The 25249-nt window shown below is 40.7% G+C and overlaps 1 protein-coding gene across 1 annotated transcript; it reads left to right on the forward strand.

Annotated features, from left to right (window-relative positions):
* Positions 1-559: 559 nt before the first annotated feature.
* On the forward strand, positions 560-23543 carry LOC133897193 (mediator of RNA polymerase II transcription subunit 14-like). The gene is made up of 8 exons (XM_062337828.1): positions 560-1283; positions 6093-7166; positions 8551-8648; positions 9562-9736; positions 16867-17773; positions 17899-18863; positions 20303-21363; positions 21834-23543. The coding sequence occupies exons 1-8, from the start codon at positions 1029-1031 to the stop codon at positions 22621-22623; spliced, it is 5325 nt and encodes a 1774-aa protein (XP_062193812.1). The 5' UTR covers positions 560-1028; the 3' UTR covers positions 22624-23543.
* Positions 23544-25249: the final 1706 nt, after the last annotated feature.

Below are 25249 nucleotides of genomic sequence, written 5' to 3' on the forward strand. Positions count from 1 at the left end.
AACCTGTCTAAACCCCGGTACATCCTTTTTTCTCGCACGAGGGCGATCATCTCCCACCTGCCACTGCATTTGTTTCCGTTCCCGCTTATTTTCCAAACAAGCTTATCCAGGATCATCCCCCGGCCGAATCTCTAAAAAGGGGTCTCTCGGGATCCCTGCGACAGGAGTTCATCCTCCGACAGGTACTGTAATAACCCGTCACTAAATTGTGTCTTTTTTATCTGTTTTTCATGTAGTAGATGTTGAGGTGAGAATTTTCTCATGAAATTAGATGCATATAAAGAACTATTTTAGTGTATGTTTTTCAATGTTGCAGATACTTCTCTCTAATGTTGCAGAAGTTAGTGTTTAACGTTACGATGGTAGAGCGTCCGATGTGAAATTTTTCAACAGACGTACGAACGCTAGGAGGACCGTTATCTATATATATATATATATATATATATATATATATATATATATATATATATATATATATATATCCGTGAGGTCTCTCGGGGCTTTCGTTTGGTGTGTTCAAATGGATAGGTCGTTCTGAGAGAACTCGGCAACGCACAGCGCCGTTGATCCGTCGACTCCTTCGTGATCGGACGGCACAGAACACCTTCAGACCCACCGTCTCCGCGTAGGCTCGTCGACTAGGCCGCACTCGCACGCTCCGTTCGGCACCCCGACCGATCGCAGAAGCCAGAAAAGGAGGCCGCCTCAGCCTCGCCCCCTCGCCGCCGCCGCCGGCGATCTCCCTCGCCCGCGTCAGTCGAATCGCCCCTGCTCTTCCTCCCTAGTCGCCGACCTCGGCCGCCTCCCGGAACCCTAGCCTCGATTGATCGGTTCCCAATTTCAGTTTCACTCCCCACCTCCACCTCAATTCGTGGCGCGGCTAACCAGCGCGAGCCCTCCCGGTCCTCGCATGCGCCCGTTGGAGGGCGGGGCTATGGTACCCTCGCGGGGCCGCGCGGGGCTCCAGTAGGTGAAGGAACTGAAGGTAGGGGGGTGAAACACTGAAACCCTAGCTGCGGCGGGCGGGGATGGCGAGGGAGCTGGGGCAGCAGACGGTGGAGCTGGGCGCCGTGGTGCAGCGGGCGGCAGAGGAGTCGTACCTTGCGCTGCGGGAGCTCGTGGAGAAGTCGCAGGCGGAGGCCGAGGGGAAGAGTGTTGGCGGCAGCGCCTATGGCAGCCGGCAGCGGTCCGACGCCGAGAAGAAGATCGACCTGCTCAAGTTCATCGCCCGCACGCGCCAGCGCATGCTCCGTCTTCACGTTCTCGCCAAATGGTGCCAGCAGGTACCACCTAATTTGAGGCTCAGCGGTCCTAATTCGTCTTGCTCTTTGTAGTTTCCTTGCCATCGTTCTAGTAAAGCGGAATGTGAAGACTGCACTTTGATTGGTGTGAGTGGCTCCAGCATAGTATTATCGTTGTGTAATGTCAATAAGTTTAGTTGCTCTTTTAGGGCTTGTTGCTTCAGTGGCCTTGTCTCGCCTGTCTGGCTTGAGTGGGTTAAAGAAGGGTCGTTCATAATATAGTTGTTGGCTTGTTGCAGTGTAGTGGGCTGGTGAAGATGTGTGATTGTTTCTGGATTGTGCCAGCAGGTTTGCTCCTTTTGATTTTGTTGGGTCCGTAGTGCAGTTCCTAGTGGAACATAAATAATCAGTTGGTGGAGAAGAAAGAACCAAGATCAATCTTAGTGCGCTTATGTTTTTTGTTCGGTGCAGTGTTGTATGAACAAACTAACCTTGTCATACTAGAAACATATACCCTCTCAGGTCCAAAATATAAGTTGTTTAGGACATTTACACCGAATTCAAGGTTACACTTTGACTAGCGGTTTCTATGAAGCATGCTATCTCAAATTAAAATAAATTATTGTTGGCAATCTACGCAACTTTAAAATTGTTGATGGTCAAAACCAAAATGTTTGACCAACACAGATTCTATAGTGCTACGACAACTTATATTTTGGACAGGAGGGAGTTGCCCTTCTTTTGCTTCTACGGTGAAAGAAATTTGTTTATGAAAATTGTCCTATCTTTTGCTCTGGTATAGACCAATCAAGTGAAAGAAATTTGTTGATGTACTCCCACCATTTCAAAATAGTGCCCACCTACCTTGTGCACATAGACCAAGGGAATGGAAAAAAATGAAGAAAAGAATTTAACCACACTCTTAGGATGAATTATGGTCCCCTGTAAAATGGCCAAATATTGTGAAAATAGATTGAAACTATTTTGTTGGAGAAGTATGTTGACTCCTGATTGGTGCAACTTCCCATATTCATGTGGAGTGAAGTTAATCTGGTCTTGGCTAGGCACAAAAAGGATTTTATCCTGTTGAGGAATATGATTGCATTACAGGGAAAACACACAGCGACACCACCTGCCATGGTCTTGGTGGGTTAATGGATGTTAGTTTACTGTTGGAACACTTCCATGTTTAAAATCAGACCTGTTGAACACTAGCTTTGTTATATCGAATAATTCTCCCATAGTTACTAAATGTATGTTATTTCAAACATCAGCAGGTTATCAATTATACACAGTTGTCCATTATTTTTCCTTGTTACATGGTAATAAAAATTGAAAAACTATAGCATTATTGAAGTACTATTTATGGCCAACCTACTACTATTTCCACTTGTTCAGTCTAAATATTTGTTCTTGTATATTTGTTTTGATGTTTGGTTGTGTACATTCTCAAAAAAATGAAAATCTAGCATTATTGAAGTATTCTTTACGACCAACTTACTAATATTATTTCCATGTGATCAGTCTAAATATTTTTTCTTGTATATTTGTTTTTGATGTTTGGTTGTGCACATTTTGAAAAAATGCTAATAAAAAATCTTGCATTATTGAAGTATTCTAAATATTTTTTTGTATATTTGCTTTTGATTTTTGGTTTTGCATCTTAAAAAATGCTAATAAAAAATCTAGCATTATTGAAGTACCCCCTCCTGTCATAAAAACATGACATTTTGGATAAAGTTTGGTCAAACTTTTAAAATTTTGACTAACCATAGCTTTCAAAATATTTAGTTTGGAAACTTTGAAATCATATGTGTAGATTTGTTTTGAAAAATGGTTTCATAATACCACAAATTTTTTGGATTTTATAATATATTCTAGTTGAAAATAGTGGTCAAAGTTATGCATTGGAGACCGTGTCTTATCCAAAATGTCATGTATTTATGACCCAAGGGAGTATTCTTTACGACCAACCTACTAATATTATTTCAATGTGACCAGTCTATATATTTTTTTGTGTATATTTGTTTTAAATGTTTGGTTGCACACATTCTTAAAAGAGACCTATTCAGTAATGGAAGGAGTTATTAGGCCTGCTTGATTCGCTAGCAAACACTGCCACACTAAGGGCATGTTTGGTTCATATACTAACCTTGCCACCATTTGCCACGATTTTTTACCACACTCGCCTAAGGTTAGTCGATCACAATCTTCACCACACTTTGGCACGCCTAAGGGAATCTTGCCACACTTTTTTGAGTCACTGACATGCGAGATCATAGCAGTAGGAAGAGAATCTTGCCACAATTGTGGCTACGAACTAAATAGATGCCTAAGCTGGTCAATCCTGACTAACTTTAGGCGTGGCAAACTGTGGCAAGTTTTGGTTATGAACCAAACATGCCCTAAACTTTAGTCGTGCCGTAATTTCTTAAGCAGTGTTTGGTTCACTGTTGCAATCATGGCTTGCTACAATTTCATAACCCTGCAGCCCATGTGTCATAAACACATTTCTTTGCCTAACTTTGCCACAGTTGTGGCTTCAATTTTGTTCACCACACTTTCTATGGTAGGCCACACTTTGACTATCTTTAGTCATTGTATGGTTAGATGTCAAGCAAACATGCCCTAGGTTTTGCTTGGCATTTTATTTGAGTGAACTTAAGGCTGCTCTGTTGTTGGATTATTCGCTACTGGATCTTTCATAAAGCAATATTTTTTATCTCTTCATTTTTTTGCTAGTTGTTTGTTTTTCTGCTATTTGCTCATTAGCAAAATACCATCTTGTCTTACTGAAGCTTTTAATGATTTATGGTATATGCCACCCAAATTAGTTACAATATGTCTCTTTGAAATTTGAATTCATGTTATTATACAGTATGTTGAAATATGCTTCTGTGATGGTTATGCTGTTGTATATTATTTGTTGGGACTTCAGGACAATACTCTGCCAAATCGGCCTATGAAAACCTTTTCCATGGCTCTGTTCTTTTTCGGCCATGTGACTGGATATGGAAGTCATGGGCGCCAGGCAAATGCCGTTTCTTTCTTTGGCTGGTTATGCATAAAAGGTGTTGGACTACAGACCGTCTTGCTCTAAGACATTTGCCGCATCCGCTGTGCTGTCCTCTTTGTGATCAGGATGATGAGACAATTGATCACCTGCTCACCAATTGTGTTTTTGCGAGACAATTTTGGTTCAGCCTCTTACGGCGGTTTGGACTTCATGGTCTGTCACCTTCGGTTGATGACAGATCCTTTGATGACTGGTGGAGCAGGGTTAATGATGCGGTTAACGGCCAGATGAGAAAATGCCTAAACTCGCTTATCATTCTTGGGGCCTGGACTCTCTAGAAGCATCGAAATCGATGTGTTTTTGATGGTGCCGCCCCAAACATTGCAGGGGTTTTGTTGCTTGCTGAAGAGGAGGCGCATGTTTGGTGTATGGCTGGTGCTCGAGGGCTTTCCCTTTTGATGACCCTAGCATCTAGTGACTAGGTCGTTTTTGAGGTCGTTATCACAGACGCGCATGTACGCTAAGTTTTGAAGGTGTTTGGTTGTAATCAGGGTTTCCTACCCTTTCTTCTTCTTTAATACAATGATACGCAGTTCTCCTGCGTGTTCGAGAAAAAAAAAATTATTTGTTGGGAGGCATCTCTTGTGCAAACAAATGCCTAAGGGCAACCATGCAAGCCATTTTTTGTTTGTTAATCATATCAAGATGAATTAGATAACTCTTAATTTAGTATTCAATAAAATATCGAGTTTGAATTCAATTCACCCTTTAGTGTAAACTTCTTTATTTCCTTGCTCCTAACATCCATTTGTTTGAATATGAAAATTTTAAGGTCCTTAGTACAATCCATATAGCCGTGTTCGCCTAAACAGTTGTCTAGGTAGTCTAGACGACAATCATGCGCTAGTCGATGGGTTGGCGTCGAGTTTAGGGGCTAAACGCTGCATTAGTTGGCTAGATCATCTAGATGGTTGAACTTGGTCCTAGACGGTGTAGACAACAGGATTAGACAATTTCTGGACGCATCTAGGTGGCAACACGGGCATTTAGACGGTCGTCCAGGTGGTGGAAAATTTTGGTGCGGCTACACAGGAGGGGAAATTTTGGCCCCGCGTCAATTTGTTTAGGGTTTGACCTGGGGCTAGTGTGGTAGTGTGATGGACTGATGGTTCTACCTCATGCTTCTTGTTATTGTTTTACAAATTACTTGTTCATGCTCATAAGCTTGTTGTATATTTGTTTATGAATTTGCAGGATGCCTCAAATCTCAAATGTGTGGCATATAGCTATTTGTTTGCAAATTTGCTGCTACAGTACAAAATGTTTAAACTGTCTAGTCGGTTATCTAGATAGTCTAGATGCTAGTCGGCGGGTGACCGACCATCGAGCGTCTAGCATCTAGGTTAACACTGCAGTATAGTACTTTCCAACTAAATTTGCCACTTTTCATGTTGCTTTCATGGCAAACCTAATTTTGCATCATTCCACCTAGTTAATGGCTTGCATTAGAGATGCCCCCCTTAATTCTTCATTTCTTGTCAGCCCAAGAGCAATGATAAACATTTTTGTTGTTAAAAGCCGTGATTTCACCAGACATTATATTCAATATGTCATATTTGACTACAGTTTGGCTGTAATTACATTATTCACTTCTCTTGTGTATTATTAGCAGCAGTATTGTTTGTTTTACAGTCTGTCTTAATTTTTTAACCCTTGCACTATTGCTATCTTGCTATACTTGAGTTGTTCAGAAATTTTCCTCATTGATTTACTTTTCCCAGGATGTGAATCACACTGTATTTTGTAATTAAGATAGTTACTTTCAATTTATGCAGGTTCCTTTGGTCCATTACTGTCAACAGCTTGGATCAACTCTCTCCAGCCATGAAACATGCTTCACCCAAACAGCTGACTTGCTGTTCTTTATGCATGAGGGGTTGCAGCAAGCTAGAGCTCCTATGTTTGATGTTCCATCTGCTATTGAAGTCATGCTTACAGGGGGTTATCAGAGGTTTCCAAGATGCATAGAAGACATAGGAAATCAAAACAAGCTTTCCCCAGATGAAGAAAAATGTGCTCTGCGGAAATTAGACGCTAGCGTGCGGCACAAAGTTCTTGTGACACCAAGACCTAAAGAAGTATCTAGTGTTTCAGTAACCAATGGGATAGCTGATTTTCGTGTGGATGGAGAGTTTAAAGTTCTTCTTACATTAGGTTACCGTGGTAATGTAGACTTATGGAGGATATTGCATGTGGAGTTACTTGTTGGTGAGAAGAAAGGCCCTATTAAGCTTGAAGAAAGTAGGAGATTTTCTCTTGGTGATGATATAGAAAGAAGAATGGCAGCTTCTGACAAACCCTTCGCAGTGCTATATGCCAGACTTCATGAATTCTGCATCACGCTTGCAATGGACACTGTTATTGGGCAGGCTAATGTTCTTCGACAGGGGACGTGGAAAGATGCAATAAAATCTGAACTTGTCTCCGACAAGACCACCGGACAAATTGGGAATAGTGCTCTAATGCAGCTTGGTCAAGATGGGGAATTCGACCCAAGTGGTTTTAAGATACCTGGCCTAAAACTAAATTATTGGTTAGATGAGAAAAGCAGTAGCTCAGCAGAATCTGATTCATCTCTGTTCATCAAAATTGAGGCAGGGCAAGACATGCAGATAAAGTGTCAGCATAGTTCATTTGTACTTGATCCTTTTACAGATAAAGAAGCTAATCTTTCTCTTAATCTCAGCTGCATTGATGTTGAACAACTCATTTTGAGAGCAATTGCTTGCAATAGGCACACACGTCTTCTTGATATTCAGAGACAACTGTGCAAAAATGTTCAAATATCTCAGTCCCCAAAGGATGTTGTCCTTAAACGAGGTATGGATGTAGTGAAGGACCCACAGAAGGTAATGATAGAAAAGATTCTGTTTATCACCTTTGTGTTTGCAAGCCCTTACTGATCTACTGTTGATGAAACATTATTATTCAGAATGTTAGTTTCTTATACCATTTGTGGACATGGAGATATTCCCTAAACCCTTGTGTTACACTGCCGTATTTACTTGTATTGGACTCATAATTTTTCTTGAGCGATATGACGAGCAGTGAAATAGAGATCACCGTGCTGTAGCTGGTGTTCTCTTTTTGTGTATAATCTGTACTGGTTGCACATATGTGTGTTTTAATTTGGTTATACTCAAAAAGAGTTTACCAATGTACTAACTTCTAGCCAGGTTGACATTTTGCTGTCCATATTTCTAAAAACTTTTTTAGCGGGTTCTATTCTTGCACCGCGGAAATTGGTGCATGGTTGGAATGCCTTTTGTAATCATTGTCTAGTATGTGAATTTATTCAGATTGTCTGGAGCCTAAATGTTTCTTTATTTGCAGTCGAAATTGCCATGGATATGTTTCATGTGTTCCTCTTTTGTGTAAGTTTTGAAAGTATTGTTGTAAACTGGATGTTTCTGAACTTTCATATTACGAAAGCTTCACTTGTTCTTAGATTTATTCTTTTCTCTGTTGTTTTTGTGCTATTTAAAACAAAATTCATAGGATCAAAACATAAGCTCAAGTTTGGTTGAGGTTTATGAGTTCTGTTTTTAGAAATATAACATTTATTCTAGTCTAGACAGCACAATGCATATCTATGTTCGACTCTAGATCATGCTTGATCTCGAATTGCTTTGATCTTGGTCCGAATCCAGACCAACCTTGGGTAGCTTCTAGAGCTTGGCCTATTTGAACAGCCATATTTTTTTGCATTAAATCAACACAGATAATTCTTAAGAACAAATTGGAAAACAGAGAAAACTATGATAATGATCAAGTAACAAGAAAAAGGCAAAGCCAAATGACAGGACTTACAACTCACAAGTCACAGCTAATTTGCTTTTGTCCTTATCCTGCTCAATTCATGTTTAAACATTTAAATTTAGAGGTTGCTACCTCAATATGCATTTGATGTCCGAACTTGATTGTGGCATGTTTGGTTTGTTTATATGGCTATCTTCTTTTCTTCCTAAGCATTTCAATGCACAAAGTGCCAATGGAATGAATCATGCTGAATCTTTGCACCAAGATACTCTTCTAATTCAAGTTTCAGAAGATGTGAATGATAAAATGTGGCACATGCATGGAAGAATAGATTTGCTGTTCCATAAGTTGCATCTGATTCATTGTGAACATTTTTCCTGTGTATGTTTTACCATTTGCAGTTGTTGCATCATACTAGTTCAAGGAACTGGTACTCAATGCATTTACATATATATATGTTTATGAATTGTGCAGAAAGCAGAGAAGAGAGGCTTTTCAGATTGTTGTGGAAATGAAGTGCTTCAAGTAAGGGCATATGGTCAAGCATATATTAGCCTTGGAATAAATATCAGGTCTGTCAGCATTTGATTTATTTTAGTTTATTACATCTATCATAGTGTTGTTATGAACTCTATTGTTAGTGTTAGAAAAACTTTTCACCCATAATTGTGCTACTCAAATGAGTTGGTGTAATAAGAACATTTTCAATTTTAAAAAATGGTTAATCATTAAATAATGGAAAACAGTATATCTGGCTCCATGAACTTTGAGGTTTGTCTACTCTACCCAATAGTGGATCTAGGAATTCAAGGTCCATAGTAGATGAATCAAAGTATAATTTAACTCGACAAGTCTCCATACCTTAGAAGCGAGTTGCCATCTGTTCTCAATGCGATTCACCATACCCTGCCTCCCAACTCCCATCCCGGCATCCCGGCATCCCCCTGCACCCGCCCCAAACTACTCCATTTGCTCTCAACATGGTTCACCATCCCGGATCAATTGGCAGTGGAGCTTCGCGATATTTCCACCATGGCCATCCTGCTCTGTCCCAGCAAGGAGCGGGTGACAATAATGGACTTGGGCATCCACGTTAGGTTGCTCACCATGTTCCTGGTATATTGAACACAGCATGGATTTGAGCTGGCAGCGCTGGACATCGACAAGGCTTTGATCGTGGTGCTTGTGATATTAATCTTTTCTGGGCCTAGTCTATTCACTTTTACTGGTTTGTTAGTTTAGGGTAAAGTAGATGCAACCTAATAGTTCTGGGGTCAGATACTTTTTACAATAATATATCATTACTTTTGTGAATAACTTGTTACATGAATATGCATTAAATTGCTAGCTATCATGTAGTCATGATACAATTTTTTTTCCTGAAGGGGAATAATGATACATTTATTGTATGTCTTGTGTATTCAATCCCAGTCTAGCCTTTTCTACTTCCTGATTTTGTAAGTAATTATTTTCTCTCTCTGATAGGACTGGCCGCTTCCTCCTACAATCATCGGAAAATATATTACCGCCTTCTGCGCTGATAGATTGTGAGGAAACTCTAAACAGAGGAAGTACTGCAGCTACAGAGGTTTTTGCAAGCTTGAGGACCAGGAGCATCCTCCACCTATTTGCAGGAACTGGAAGTTTTTTTGGCCTTAAGGTTGTTAACTGTGTTTATCATCCTGACTTTCATTAGTGCTCCTTACACAGCTAGTGAAGTGTCACTCTGGAATGCATTCAATTACGCTTCTGCAATTTTAACCCATATTATCTTTAGAAGTATCTAGATTGGCCAAATCAATTTTTTATTGTTTTTTTTCATAAAAGAATTCTTTAGTGATATATTTTTAAAATGATATATGTAAATCTATTGTTGTAAAATCAATTATATTGGAGACTAGAAAGTGACACCCTTTGAAGTTGACTTTTCAGTTATATATAAATTCTTGTACCTTTTCTTATTTGAATGATCCTTTCGTTGGAAGTGGGAAATTTCATTTGCTTCTGAAAAACATAGTACACTGTGACTCATATATAATTCATTGTTTGGTGGTTATAAATTGTTAGGAATAGCAACTATATTCTCTGGAGGTCGTGGGCTAGTATATATCCACATGTACAGGTGATAATATGCAAAGAACCCCTCATAGTCTGAGATATTACTGTTACCTTGACTGGAATTGAGCAATTAGAGTTGTAACCATTCATTAGACTTGCTCTCAATATATAGAATCACATATAGGCTATGGACCTAGAATATATATGGGCCATATACTTAACACCCCTCTTCAAACTCAAGGTGGTATAAGAGGCTCGGACACATCGAGTTTGAGAAAATGAAGTCAATGATGCTCTCGAGTTTGTGCTTTAGTGAAGAAGTCAACAACTTGCAATTCGGATGTCACATACTAAAGAGCAATAGTTTTTTGATGGCAATGAGACCAAGTAAAAGAAGCATCAACACCAATATGCTTTGTGAGTTTATGCTTCATAGGATCATTAGCAATTTGTATGGCACCAGTATTATCACATAGAAGAGGTGTGGGCGCTTCACAGGAGACTAAAATCAGCCAACAACCAACGAAGCCATACAACCTATGAGGTGGTAGTAGCAAGAGTTTGAAGTTCTTGGACTTCCATGTAAGAGAAGTACCAAGAAGAATACAATAGTTAGTGACAGAACGACGATTCATCAGATCACTCGTTCAATTGGAGTCTGAGTAAGCATAAAGTTGAAGCAAACTAGAACGAGCATAGAACAAGCACTAAGATGATGCTCCCCTCAAGTATCGTAATACCTAAAGCAAATGAGCAAAATATATAGATGTTGGAGCACTCACAAACTAACTCAAAATATAAACTGCATGGAAAATATCAAGTCTGGTGACAGTGAGATAAACAAGACTACCCACAATACGACGATATCGAGAGGGATCCTCAAGGGGTGTGCCATCAGTAGTACGAAGTTGCAAATGAAGCTCCATATGTGTAGTAGCTGTCTGATTATCAGTAATGCCAGAGCTAGCCATGAGATCCTGAATGTATTTAGATCGAGAAAGATAGAAACCCTCTTTAGAAGTCATAACTTCGATCCCTAAGAAGTAACTAATGGAGCCTAAATCAGACATCTGAAACTGCTCACTAAGTTGTTTCTTCACATGAGCAACATACTCAACATCATCTCCTGTAATCAACATATCAACATAAAGGAGAAGCAAAATACACCCTTTTGGAGATAGATGAGTAAATAAAACAGAATCTTGACCACTAGGGGAAAAACCAGCAGTCTGTATAACAGAAACAAACCGCTCAAACCAAGCACGAGAAGCTTGTTTGAGGCCATATAAAGCTCGACGAAGACAACAGACATCCTGACGGAGCATCAACACCCGAGGTGGCTGCATATAAACTTCCTCATGCAAATCACCATGAAGTAAAGTATTCTTAACATCTATTTGAGAGATAGTCCAGGAATGAGTAGCAGCCACTGCAATCAAGGTACAAACTGTGGTCATGTGAGCAACAGGAGCAAATGTCTCATTATAATCTCGACCCTTGGTCTGCTGAAAACCTTTGGCAATAAGGCGAACTTTCTATCTCTCAATAGGACCATCTGACGTTGTCTTAATCTTAAACACCCACTTAAATGTGATAAGCACTGCATGAGATGGTAGAGGAACAAGATCCCAAGTTCTTGTAAGATCAAGTATAGCTGGCTCCTCAGACATAGTAGACTGCCACTCAGGAATACCAAATGCCTCTTGATAAGTAGATGGTTCCTAAGTACAACTGCACTCGCATGGGGGAAACCCCAACCTGTTAGGAACCTCAATAGTAGCACGATCACGTAAATTATAACGAGGACTGGGAGGCAACTCATCATTAACAGTAGAATCAGTAAAGATAGGAGCATCAAGACTAGCCAAAGAGGTGGGATGGGACATGTGATCTGATGGAATTGTGGTCCGTCGAGTCTAGACATGGATGATAGGCGGAATATGTGGTGGAGAAGCTGAGTCCGGAGCAGGAATGGATGGAGGAGCTGGAACCGAATCAGGGGTGAGTGGAGGAGGCACAGGAGATGGAACAGGAGCATGATCACAAGATGAAGGAGGAGGAAGATATAGGAAGGAAGTGGACTCTGTGGGAGAGGATGATGGCTGAGTTGAGGGATTATAGAAGAAGGGACGGTTTTCAACAAACGTCACATCACGAGAAATGCACATGTGACGAGAGGAAGGACCATAGCAACAATAATCCTTATGCTCAGGACTATATCCAAGAAAGATACTCAATTGACTAGGTAGACAGCTTAGTTCGCTCACAAGGTGCAATCAGGACATAGCAAGTACATCTAAAAACTCGAAGATCATAGTTAGGAGTATCAAAAAGAGCCTCATTAGGGCATTCTCTGGCGAGTTTCGAAGACGGTTGTCGGTTAATAAGATAAACGGTTGTAGAAACAGCTTCTCAGAAGTAAGAAGGAACAAAAGATGCAATGAGGAGTGTGTGGGCCATCTGTATAAGATGGCAATGTTTGCGTTCAGCAACGCTATTTTGCGCATGAGCCCTAGGGCATGAGAGATGAGCAAGAGTGCTCTCAGAGGTGAGGAACTGACGAAAATCAGAAGAGATATATTCTCCTCCAGAGTTAGAGCGAAAGACTTTAATGGCGGTAGAGAACTGAGTGTGGACTATACTAGCAAAAGACTGATATATAGAACACATTTGGGAGCGATGTTTCATGAAGTAAATTCAAGTATATCGAGGATGATTATTAATAAAAATAACATAATAGCTATGACCACCTTCACCTTTTGAAGCAGAAGGTGAGGGACCCCATACATCAGAATGAATGAGATTAAAAGTCTTAGTAGAATAGGAAATACTACTGGAATATGGGAGTTGGAGCTGTTTACCAAGCTTGCAACCCTTACAATAAAAAGTAGACTCAATGAATGTATGATCTAGACGACCCTAACAAACCAACGTAGACGGACACGATCCACATAAGTGACCAAGACGATGATGCCACTTAGCGAAAGATGAAGTGGATGACGATGTAGCAGATGACGTATGAGCGGTGGAGCTGATAGAAGAAGGAAGACACAAGGTGTCCAGGACGTAGAGGCCAGGAAATCCGCTACGGCGATGGCTAGTCCAAATCACACTCCCGCTTCGAAGATCCTAAATAAAACAAGATGAGGCGTCAAATCCAACAAAACAGTTTTGGCCAGTGATTTGACCTACGGAGAGGAGATTCATGGATAACTGAGGTACAAAAGTACAAAAGAAACATCAGGTACAAAAAAACAAGACACTCTGATGAGTGATATGACAATATGTACCATCAGCTGGCTGAATAGAACCTCCAGTAGTAATTGGCTTGCTGGCAACCAGCTGGGACTTATCAGATGTCACATGGAAGGAAGCTCCTGAATCAAGAACCTAATACTGAGAATCATTGTCATGAGCAGCAGCAACTGATACAGAGCCTTAGGAAGAAGCTGTATTACGAGCAGTACGATCAGCACGGTGTGTACGGAACTCAGCCAACTTCTTTGGATGGCGAGAGAAGCAATTCTCCGAACAATGACTAGTCTTCTTGCAATGCTCATAAGGAATACCCTCTGAGGAACTACCTCTAGCTATTCCTTTGAGAAACTATAAGTACACCATAAGGTACTGACACTGGAGCAGACGTGAGCGAATGAAGACGAGTCTCTTTAGCAATCAAAGAAGATAGTACATTAGCAATGGATGGAGTAGTGGGATTGTTGAGCAACTGCATACGAATAGACTCAAATTCTGATCAGAGTCCATGATAAAACTAACATGGTGTGCTGGAAGGAGCCAGTATTTGAGGAAGCAGAGAGACCAGCGGTGGCAGCGGAAGGAACACGAAGCCAGTCAAGCTCCCATAAACGTCGAGAATCATGGCGTCGGGAGCCAGTACCAACCAGAGCATCCATGCGACTATCTTGAACACAACAAGAGTTAGAATCTAGCATAACCCGATAACCATGGTCAGTAAGCTGACCAGCTGACATGAGCTGCATGGTGAGTTGGGTAACATGAGCAACAGAAGGAACGTTGAAAGAAGAAGTGCTAAGCGTGCTTCGACCAGTAACAGAAACAGAAGTACCATCAGCGGTAACGACATGGATACGAGAATCAAGAGGATGAGTGAAGACAGACTGGAAGAATCAGAAGCCATATAAAAAGATGCTCCTGAGTCACGAATCCAAAAAGAAGTACCTGACTGCGTAGAAGGTGCTCTTAGTGACAAAAAAGAGAGTAGCAGAACTAGCAGAATCTGTCGGTGGAAAGCTAGAGATAGCAACCAGGCAAGAAAGCAGTGTCACAATCTCCTGCTAAGTGTCAGTCGAAGAGTTAGTCGAGGAGGTAGTCAAGGTAGAAGCACCAGATGAATGTTGAAGATGCTTCTTTCGGTAGCAGTTCGCCTCAACATAGCCCTCTTTACTGCAGAGGCCGCAAATGGCGAAGGAGTCGCACGAGGAGCACACGACAATGTAGTCGAAGATGTTGGCGCAGCAGGTGGATGAGCAGCCAACACTGAAGGAAATGGTAACAGTCTAGAACCATGCAGACGAGTATCCTCCGAGCGTAGCTCCGTAAGAGCCTCCAGAAGCGTCACACGAGGATGTCATGCAAGCAGTTGAGCCCGACGCTGCTCAAACTCCGGACGAAGGCGAGTCAGGAACTCGTAGAGGCGTCGAAAATCACGTTCAGCATGTAGATCCAAGTAGCACTGACAAGAGTGGCAACTAGCAACACAAAGAGAATCCAACTGACGCCACACAACCAATATCTAAGCGTAGAGCACATCACTGGTGGAATCACCTTGCTGAAGAGACTGCTCCTGATGAACAACGGACAGATAGAGAGCCCCAGATGGCTCATAGGTCTAACGAAGATGAGTACACATCTGAAAGGCGATAGGAAAATCAACAATATCAGAAGAAAACTTGTGCTCCATACTAGCAATCAGAATAGACGTTGCAAGAGCATCATTATCCATCCGTTAAGCACAGTCAAACAACTGATCACGGTACAACTCCAAAGCTTCCTGATAGGCAGAGACAACCTTCTCATAGGTAGCGGTGGCGATGTCAATAGCTGCTTTGTCTCCTTTATCGACAGAAGGCTGCATGGGCTTCGTTGGAAGCTCAGGGGAAGGCGAACAAGGAACGTTGTCATTGAGAACACCCTAAAGACGAAGCCCACGCATGTGGATGCGCATATACTGCGCGAAGTCCTGGTAGTTGGCACCATCAAAGATCATCGAGCACCAAGAGACAGATTCAGTACTCGACGACATCATGAAGAAGGGTCAAACGACGGCGAGAGCGCAAAGGAGAAGTGTCGATCGACAGTGAGTGCAAAAGAAGCAGCGAGCAACTGCGATCGCACAAATAATTAGCGACAAGTGACGGCAAGAGCGCAAAAGAGAAGCGGCGTGCTGCTGCTTTTTTCTTTCTTTCTTTTTGCTTTCTTTTCTTTTCTTTGACCTGGAGCTGGCTCAGTTGTGCTCTGCTACAGAGCACAAATAGAAGAGCGGCGGGTGGGCGAGCGGGCAAGCGAGCGCGGGAGTCAAGCAGCTAAAGACCGAAGTTGGCCGGCGCGACAAGAGGCGCAAGTGGTGGCGGACAGGGCTAGGCGGTGCCGGGGCGGGGTCCAGCGATGCCGCTATGTGGCGGAACGGGTGAGGTGCGTGCCAGGTGGCAACGTGCTAAGGCACGAAGGGTGGCGGCGTAGTGAGGCGCGAAGACAAGCGGATCGGGAGGTGGCAGCTGTGAACAGTATGATCTCCTGTAATAGATCGATCTGGAGTCGACGAGAAGAGCCGATGAACGTGGACTAGATCTCGAGACGAGTTGTTGCATCCCTAAAGAAACCTAGCTTTAATACCATGCTAGGAATTGCCACTTGTATTCCCTGAAGGCCCTGGGCCATTATATACACACATGTACATATGACAATCTGTAAAGAACCCTTATAGTTTGGGGATATTACGCAAAGCAATATATATATCTAACACAAATCATGGAATAAGGCAGTATATAGTTTTTATTTTGGCGTAAGGGCTTACCTATCTTTCTGTTAAAGATGTTTGCAAGGTTTACACTATGCAAGTCGTGCTATAAATATTCAAACTACTAGTCCTGAATCATTGATCATAGCATCCTAGGACTTGTTTTTGCTTCACTATAATCTTGCCTCTGGAGCAATTGCCAGTTTACCCTTTTTATGTACAGCTCATTGAATCTTTAATGTCATGGCATTGATCTGATGTACATTCTACAAATACATTTTTCCTATAACATGCTATTATATTAACAGAGTGATAGAATGTCTTAGGTACAAACGCTTCACAGCTATAAAACAGTTTCCAACCTCCCCCCCCTCCCCCACTGTAATTCACACTTTCAGGGTTAGTGGATGGTAGAAAAATTGTGTTTGTAGATACAGAAAGAAAATATATGTGACGAAGTTACGACAACTTTAATACTATATTAATTATACTTCGCTGTTGAACAACTTGTGGGATATTGCATTGTGTAGTCATGTTATGGAGGTTATTGCTGACATATTTCCACTCTGCACCATAACAACTTATGTGCAGCATTCTGCTGATAGTGTCTGCCTGGCTAGCTGTGGTTACACAGTTGTCATCCTTTCATTAATTACTAAATGACTTCCTTATTAGAGCATGCCAAACTTCTATCTATTGATATATAGTGCTAAACTTTATGGTCTGGATTCCAGGTTTACCAGCAGTCTCAGTGTACTCTGAAGATTCCAAAGAACATATTACATGGTTCAGATTTGATGGTCATGGGGTTTCCACATTGTGCAAACGCCTATTATCTGTTGATGCAACTTGATAAGGACTTCAGGCCTATTTTCCATTTAGTTGAGACGCAGTGTGATGCTAGTGATAAGGCTAATGCACATGCAGATGCTAAAGAAGCTATAAGGTTTAACAAGATTGATGTTGGACAGATGCAAATACTTAAAAATGAATCCAGTACCAATCCTTTTGATGTTAAGCTGCAGGCCCTACAAGGTATAATGAACTGTGCTGACGTCATCGAGAATGGACTTTCCATCCAGAATGGAATTGAGAGTCTTCCTCTACTGCCTGCTTCTTCACCATCTTTTTCGTCTATTGTTGATGAGGTTTTTGAATATGAACATGGTTCTATTGCTGCACCAAATCATTCCGTGCCACTATCTAGTTTTCCATCGACTTCTTGCCCAAGTTCTCTTTCAGTTGGTTTTCATGGAGTAAATGCTAGAGCTGTCTCACCAATGCATGATGGAGGCTTATCTCACACCCAAGCTAATAATACTTCAAATGTTCCTGCTGGAGTTAGTATGAACAGTTATTTCTCAAGTAATTTGAGACATTTACAAAGTACAAACACCTTTTCTTCCTCAAGCCCTTTAAGGAGTTCATCTGCGATCAAGTTGTCAGGTTCTAATTCTAATCATGACCTGAGCTCACTGAGCTCTCCTAGTGACCATGGTATTGCAGATGGAAGTAAACCACTTCATTTTGTGCCTTCAAGAAATAATAACAGCAATCAAATCCCTGCTCAAAGTTCCTATTCAGGCAGTATTGGAAACTCTTTATCTGGTCAGTTAGTTGTTCCTTCAACTACTGCAGGAGGTATTTTACCAACAATTTTGTCCATATTAGAATTAGATTTCAATTTTTAAGTAGACATTTACAGTCAATTGGATGAGGCTTCATTGTTGTTGTGGTTATGATTATTTTACTTGTGCAATTTACAGGATTAGGCAAGCTCACCACCATAGGTTCTGATGGTGCACCTAGAAAACGTTCTCTTTTAGATTTCTTACTGAGTCTCCCATCATTACGAGGTCTGGAATCTAGTGAGCCAAGCAAGCGAAGAAAAATATCAGAATCAATGCAGAATCTCCTTCATTTGCAGGCATACTCATCTAATTTGCAATCAAGAGCCAGCCTCATGTACGACAATGTTCTTGTGGGAAGAAATAATTGTGTTCCAGCCACTATATATGCTTCTGTGCTACTGCATGTCATAAGACACTGTTCACTATGCATCAAACATGCTCAACTAACTGCTCAGATGGATTCTCTTGCTATTCCATATGTGGAAGAAGTTGGTCTCCGGTCTCCATCCTCTAATCTTTGGTTAATGTTACCTTTTGCTCAAGATGATTCTTGGAGACATATATGCTTGTGCCTTGGTAAGGCTGGAAGCATGTCTTGGGATGTTAGGGTAAACGATCCACATTTCATGGAACTTTGGGAACTCAATGGAGGAAGCACCACAACACAATGGGGTGTTGGTGTTCGCATTGCGAACACCTCTGAGATGGATTCACATATCTCCTTTGATGTCGATGGTGCTGTTTTAACTTACAGCACTGTTGAGGTCGATAGTGTTCAGAGACTTGTGTCAGATTTACGACGGCTTTCCAATGCTCGTTTGTTTGCTCATGGAATGAGGAGATTGATTGGTGTGAAACTTGATGACAATCAGCCATCCATGGATATGAAGCCACAATCTGCTAATAAAGGTAACAATGATGGTGCTGACAAGCTATCTGAACAGATGAGAAAAACATTCAGGATTGAAGCTGTTGGTCTAATGAGTTTGTGGTTAAGTTATGGCACCATGCCTATGGTACACATTGTTGTTGAATGGGAGACTGCTAAGGAAGGTTGCACAATGCATGTTTCTCCCGATCAGCTTTGGCCACACACAAAGGTTTGTCCCTACTTATCAGCCTGGTTCATGATTTTTTTAAATTAATTCTCAATCATATTGGATGTTGACTACTAAACCCAAAGGGGTGCTTTGGGTATACTATCTCAAAACAGTATGCATGAGATGAATACAAGTAACTGAAAACTAAACTGGTGAATCTTTTGACATGGCAAAGTTTTCTACTGATATAATAATACAATTAAATGGTATCTGAATCTTTTAATGTCTGAAAGTTTATCAATAATATTTTTGGTAACTCAAATGGTGACAAATAATTTTCAATAAGGCTTTGATGATAAATATTAAAATTGTTTTTAGTGCCTACTTGCTACTCTAATGGTTCTGTATGCATTGCATAGCCTCTTAACGTACTGTAGCAAGCTTCAAACCATTGTCCATAAATTCGGACATCAATATTAATCTGAGGAAACATGCTTGATCATTTTTCTGTGAACAATGGCATCCATAGGTTTGCAATGGAACTTTTCTGCGCTGAATTGCGTACTTTCTGAATTTCACATTCGCAAGAATTTTTTAGAACTGTAAAAAATTATGTACATTTATCCTTTATTTATCATTCCGTATCACGATTTTATATTTTGGAAGTATAAATGGGTACTGGCACAATGACATTTAATTGTTGTTCCACAGGACAATACCTATGCTTTGCTTTACTGGCAGTGGTAGATAAGGGTTATTCTAATCTATTACATATATTAAAGGGCCAAGATTCGGAGGGATTCTAGGGGTCAAGTTACTGTAACTACTGTTCATATGGGTCCTATGAATGTGTACACGCATATATACGGATATGGATACGTATGTATATATGTATATGCACACAACATACCGAATATACATATACGTATATATACGCATGCATATATGTATGCGTATGCATGCATATATGTATGCGTATGTATACAAACTTTTTTTTGCAAAATTCCAGAAAAATAGCAAAAGGGATAATAGTTATTATTGATAAATCGGCTGAAATAATCTAAATTGCATAGGAAAATATCTAAAACTCAAAAAAAATATGAAAAAATTAGTTAGATTCGTATTACTCTCGTCGACATGTTAAAATTATGTGCATACATGAAAGTACCACTGTTTTCCCTATAATTAAATGAATATATTAAATATTGATAAATTCATAAATAAATATTGCGATGCCCACAACTGGTAAACCCAATTTTTTTAGTCTTCTTTTGTCATGCTTTGTACAACAAAAAACGGGCGCGAACGTAGGCACGCTACTCCGCCTAGTTGGCTCCTACCCATTCATCATGTACAGATGTTTAGCAACAACTTGAGTACAGCTTCTTATACTTTCTGCTTACGCATAAAATTTTCCATGCGAATGCTTAATATATCTTGTAATCAGTTTCACATTTAGTTTCTAAATTCATCCTGTAGTCAAACTCACATAAATGCAGTTTTTGGAGGATTTCGTGAATGGTGGAGAGGTAGCATCCTTCTTGGATTGCATTAGGCTGACTGCAGGACCACTACTTGCCCTTGGGGGTGCAATTCGTCCTGCAAGGATGCCTGTAACTGTTTCTTCTGGATATAGCTACATGCCAAAACAGGCCAACATCCCCACCCAGGGGCCCTTAGCAAATGGTTCATCTTCATCAAGCATGCCTCATGCACCTGCCCCCTCAAATGCATCAGCAGCAGCAGCAGCAGCCCATTTGAGCAGTCATAATCTCCACACTGCTGCCATGCTTTCCGCTGCTGGACGGGGTGGACCTGGACTTGTTCCCAGTTCATTACTGCCTTTTGATGTTTCTGTCGTGCTTCGTGGGCCATACTGGATACGCATTATATATCGCAAGAAATTTTCTGTGGACATGCGCTGCTTCGCTGGAGATCAAGTTTGGCTACAGCCAGCTACCCCTCCTAAAGGTGGACCTTCAGTTGGTGGATCATTGCCATGCCCACAATTTCGACCTTTCATAATGGAACATGTTGCTCAGGGTCTAAATGCTCTTGAACCCAACTTCATGAATGCTACGCAGGCTAGTGCACACTTAAATAGCAATGCTGGAGCTCCACAATCTGCTCCTAGTGCAAATCGTTTAAGTGCTACCCCTGGTATTGCTATGTCCAGGCCAACTTCAGGTGTTGCGAACCATGTAGCAGCCAGTTTGAGTCGCGCAGGAAATGCCATGTTGGCTTCTTCAGCTCTTGCTTCAGGGATTGGTGGAGTTCCTGTGCGACTTACACCTGGAACTGGCCTTCCCGTTCATATGAAAGGAGAACTGAACACAGCTTTTATTGGGCTTGGGGATGATGGTGGATATGGTGGTGGCTGGGTTCCTTTGGCAGCCCTGAAAAAGGTGTTAAGAGGGATCCTTAAGTACCTTGGAGTTCTATGGTTGTTTGCGCAATTGCCTGAACTCTTGAAAGAGATACTGGGATCAATTTTGAAGGACAATGAGGGGGCTCTTTTGAATTTGGATCAAGAGCAGCCTGCACTCCGGTTCTATGTTGGGTAAGAAATTATAATACTAGTATGTGCATTTGATTGAAAACCCAAAGTCTAACATAATGATGTTATTTAAAATATTTGTTATTCACTTTTACAATGTGCTAGTATTCAGCTGCTACATAATGGTCGTTGGCCCAAGAAGTATATTCTTACTGTGCATGGAAGTTTACATATCCATGTTAGTGTTGGAAATTTTGAGCTTCCCCTGTTCCTTTTTTTTTTTTGGAAAATGGTGTCCCATTCTGTTAGTGTGTGTTCTTTGGGTATGCCCTAGATTTTGTATTTACTGAATATAGATACTACTCTCCTGTTTTTTTATTTTTATTTTTATTTTGCTGCTATCAACCCGCAACTATTTGAGCTTAGGGCTAGAGTTATAAGCTGGAGAAGTAATAGTTTCAGCTGCTCAAAATGGTTCAAATATTGATATTTGGGTCTGCCAATAATATAGGTCTTTTGTTTTCGTCTTGCAGAGGTTATGTATTTGCAGTCAGTGTTCATCGAGTTCAACTGCTTCTACAAGTTTTGAGTGTTAAAAGATTTCACCACCAGCAACAGCAAGCTCAGAGCAATGCTCAGGAAGAGCTAGCAACGGCTGAAATCAATGAAATATGTGACTACTTTAGCAGGCGTGTTGCCTCTGAACCATACGATGCTTCTCGAGTTGCTTCTTTTATCACGTTGCTTACATTACCGATTTCGGTGCTGCGTGAATTTTTAATGCTGATTGCATGGAAGAAAGGTTTTTCCCAGGCTCATGGGGACATTGCTACTGCTCAGAGGGCTCGGATTGAGCTTTGTTTGGAAAATCACTCAGGATCAATTTCAGCTGATAACACGGAAAGCGCTTTAGCTAAGAGTAATATTCATCATGATAGGGCCCACAGTTCAGTAGAGTTTGCCCTGACATTTGTACTTGACCATGCTCTAATTCCTCACATGAATGTAGCTGGTGGAGCTGCCTGGCTGCCATATTGTGTATCTGTGAGACTAAGGTATTCTTTTTGGGACAACAATCATATAGCATATCTAGCGATGGATGGGAGCCATGGTGGGAGAGCCTGCTGGTTGCAAGTTGAGGAATGGGAAAGATGTAAGCAGAAGGTTGCAAGAGCTGTGGAGACTGTGAATGGGTCTGCCGTGGCTGGAGAAGCAGGCCAAGGAAGGCTGCGAATGGTTGCCGAGATGATCCAGAAGCAACTCCAACACTGTCTACAGCAGCTAAGGGATGGCCCTCTCTCAGCTTGCTCGACTGCATCGTGAGCTGACTTATTGGGAAAGTAGCCAAGCCAGGTTAGAGAGTTTTGTTGTACTAGGTCATTTCCAGTGAGCTGGGTGCCATATTCATCGTGGCGTCTGGCCATGTTACCACGCAGTTGTGAAGAAATTTATCGCAGCTGCTCGCAGGTATGTTAGGGTAATCATTCACCAGGAGGATAGCCGATGGTGTCAGTTAGTGGAGGGATTAGATTATAGATTGAGAAAATAGTATATTGGAGGAGATTACAAAAGGGGATTGAGAACTAGATCTATTATTCTTGTTTGATTATAATAGGTGTTGTGTTCTTCTTTATATAGGAATTGGTGACAACAATCTTAACTAATAGATCTTATCTCTAATGGGCGCTACATTAATGCGCCGCTACAGTATCCACCGGTGAACAGTAATTCCAGCACAGAGATACCTTCTCGACCGAAGTCTTCTTGATTCAAATATCAAATTTTGTACAATAAAGGGAGGTGGTCGACCCTTATGGATCTTTATTTAACCCATCTGAACATGTAGCCTGTAACATAGCAAGTGTGGGTAATAATGTACCGAGATGCAGTTGCTCACATGGATGAAAAACCTGTGGTAATTTGTCGTCTGTATCATCTCAACTGTTGTAGTCATCTTCCTTTATTATTTACTGATGTGTAGCTCATTTAGGAGTGTTAACTTTTCTTCTAACTGTAGGGTGCTGGTGTTGTTGGTGCCGTTAATCTAGGTATGGGTACGAGGGGTATGGTGTACATTATAATTTGGCATTGGACATGGACTGACACATTCTGTTTGTACAAGACATCCCTAGTTGTGTTTAGAAAGACTCAGACCGCTAAGGGGTGTTGCTTGAAGCTTCTATGGATGTTTCTTCTGAAATTTATTTCGTGTCTCCTTAATAAATGATGTTTCTGTTGTTTGTTTTGATAGTAGTATGCTGGAATCTGCTACACAAAATTTGTGCGCATCGTCTGGGTGGCATTGATGCATGGATAGATATAGGAGGCTGTCTCGGCATGGCAGGATCTGCAAATTGATGTTGTAAACACTCATAACCAAGTGGGTTTGTTCGACCTCGCAAAACGAAGCCAGTGGGTTTATTCGAAACTGTTTTTTGTTAGAAATTTGCTTAGATGAGGAATGCAATATACCAAATTGGAGTGACTACGTGGTGAATGTTCACGTGGCGAGGTGCAGTCGCGGGGTGCAATCGTGGTAAAAAAAAGTGTTCACTAGATAGTGAACATTCGTCACTTAGCAATCTCCTGTACGTGCACTACAAACGTGATCTTGTTGGACTTTAACGGGCTTGCTTGGTAACTATGAGTTGAGGTAACTCAACAATTCCGTTGGTAACCTCGCGATTTGAAACCCTTCTGTCCCCACTGTTGTGTCGTCAATAGGGTTCAAAATTCGACGGTTACCGAGCAAAAATCGCGGCCATCTTGGTTTCAGAAATCGAACGGTAACCGAATTTGAATTTAAAAAATTCGAAAAAATAAAAAATTCAAGAAAAATAAAAAAAACCATAAAAAAATAGACACAATTCTAAGTCCTTCTGTGATTTTTTTTTCAAAAATAATGTCGTTTGCATCATATTCTATAGGGAGAAAGTTTTTAAAAAATGAAAAAAATTGAAGCGTGCGGCTCAGTTATTAACTCATGTTAAGGAAAAGTTTAACATGTAAACACATATTTTTCTTGTGTAGAACGTATCGTAAGAGGATCTTTAAAATTGATTTCACTTTATTTAGAGTTTTATTAATTTCTCTATGATTTTTACAAAGTTCACAAGCATAAAGTGAATATGTTAAGAAACAACACTGTAATTAACTTTTTCATGTCTACATTTTTCCTATGTAAATCATAGTATAAATAAACTAATAAAAGTGGTTTCACTAATTTTTGAGGTGTGATTGGTCCGTTATGAATTAATCTAGTCGCAACACATTTACACAATCTTGCATATTGCAATAACTAATTCATGAGTTCATGTATTTTTAAAAGACATAGGATCATGTAAGAAGACTAACAAAATTAGTTTAATGATTTTTGGATTAGCAAAGAGTAAACTATGCATTTAACTTGGTTTAAGTAATACATTTTCTCACAGAAAATTTTGAACTTTTTATGAGTATAAATACTTTTATCATGTAGATCATGTTACAAGGAAACAAAAAATTTGTTTCACTTGATTTGAAGCTCAAATGAATTAGTTATTGATTTTACAAGATTGAGATAATTTTTGGGTTTTTTTGTTGAACTTCACTGAAAATCGAGAAAACCACTCGATAAATCGAGAAAACCACTCGATAAATCGAGAAAACCGAGCGGTTACTAACAATGCGAAAAATTTGAGAAAACTACTCGATAAATCGTAAAAACCGCTTGGTAACCGGTCCAATTCGACCGGTTACCGAGCGGCTAAAATCGTAATTTTCCCCCCAAATTTTAAATTTATTCAAATGAATTTTATCCAATTTTTTTTAAATTCGAGCGATTACCGCGGTAATCGTGATTTTTTGATTATCACCGGACTAACCGAGCTCCAGTCGGTAACGTAAACCTTGGCCGCCAATTCTCCCGCGCCACTGCTACTTGTCATGCTGTCGCCTACAGCCGTGACAC

This window comes from Phragmites australis, chromosome 17, assembly GCF_958298935.1.
Source record: "Phragmites australis chromosome 17, lpPhrAust1.1, whole genome shotgun sequence".
NCBI classification, from domain to species: domain Eukaryota; kingdom Viridiplantae; phylum Streptophyta; class Magnoliopsida; order Poales; family Poaceae; genus Phragmites; species Phragmites australis.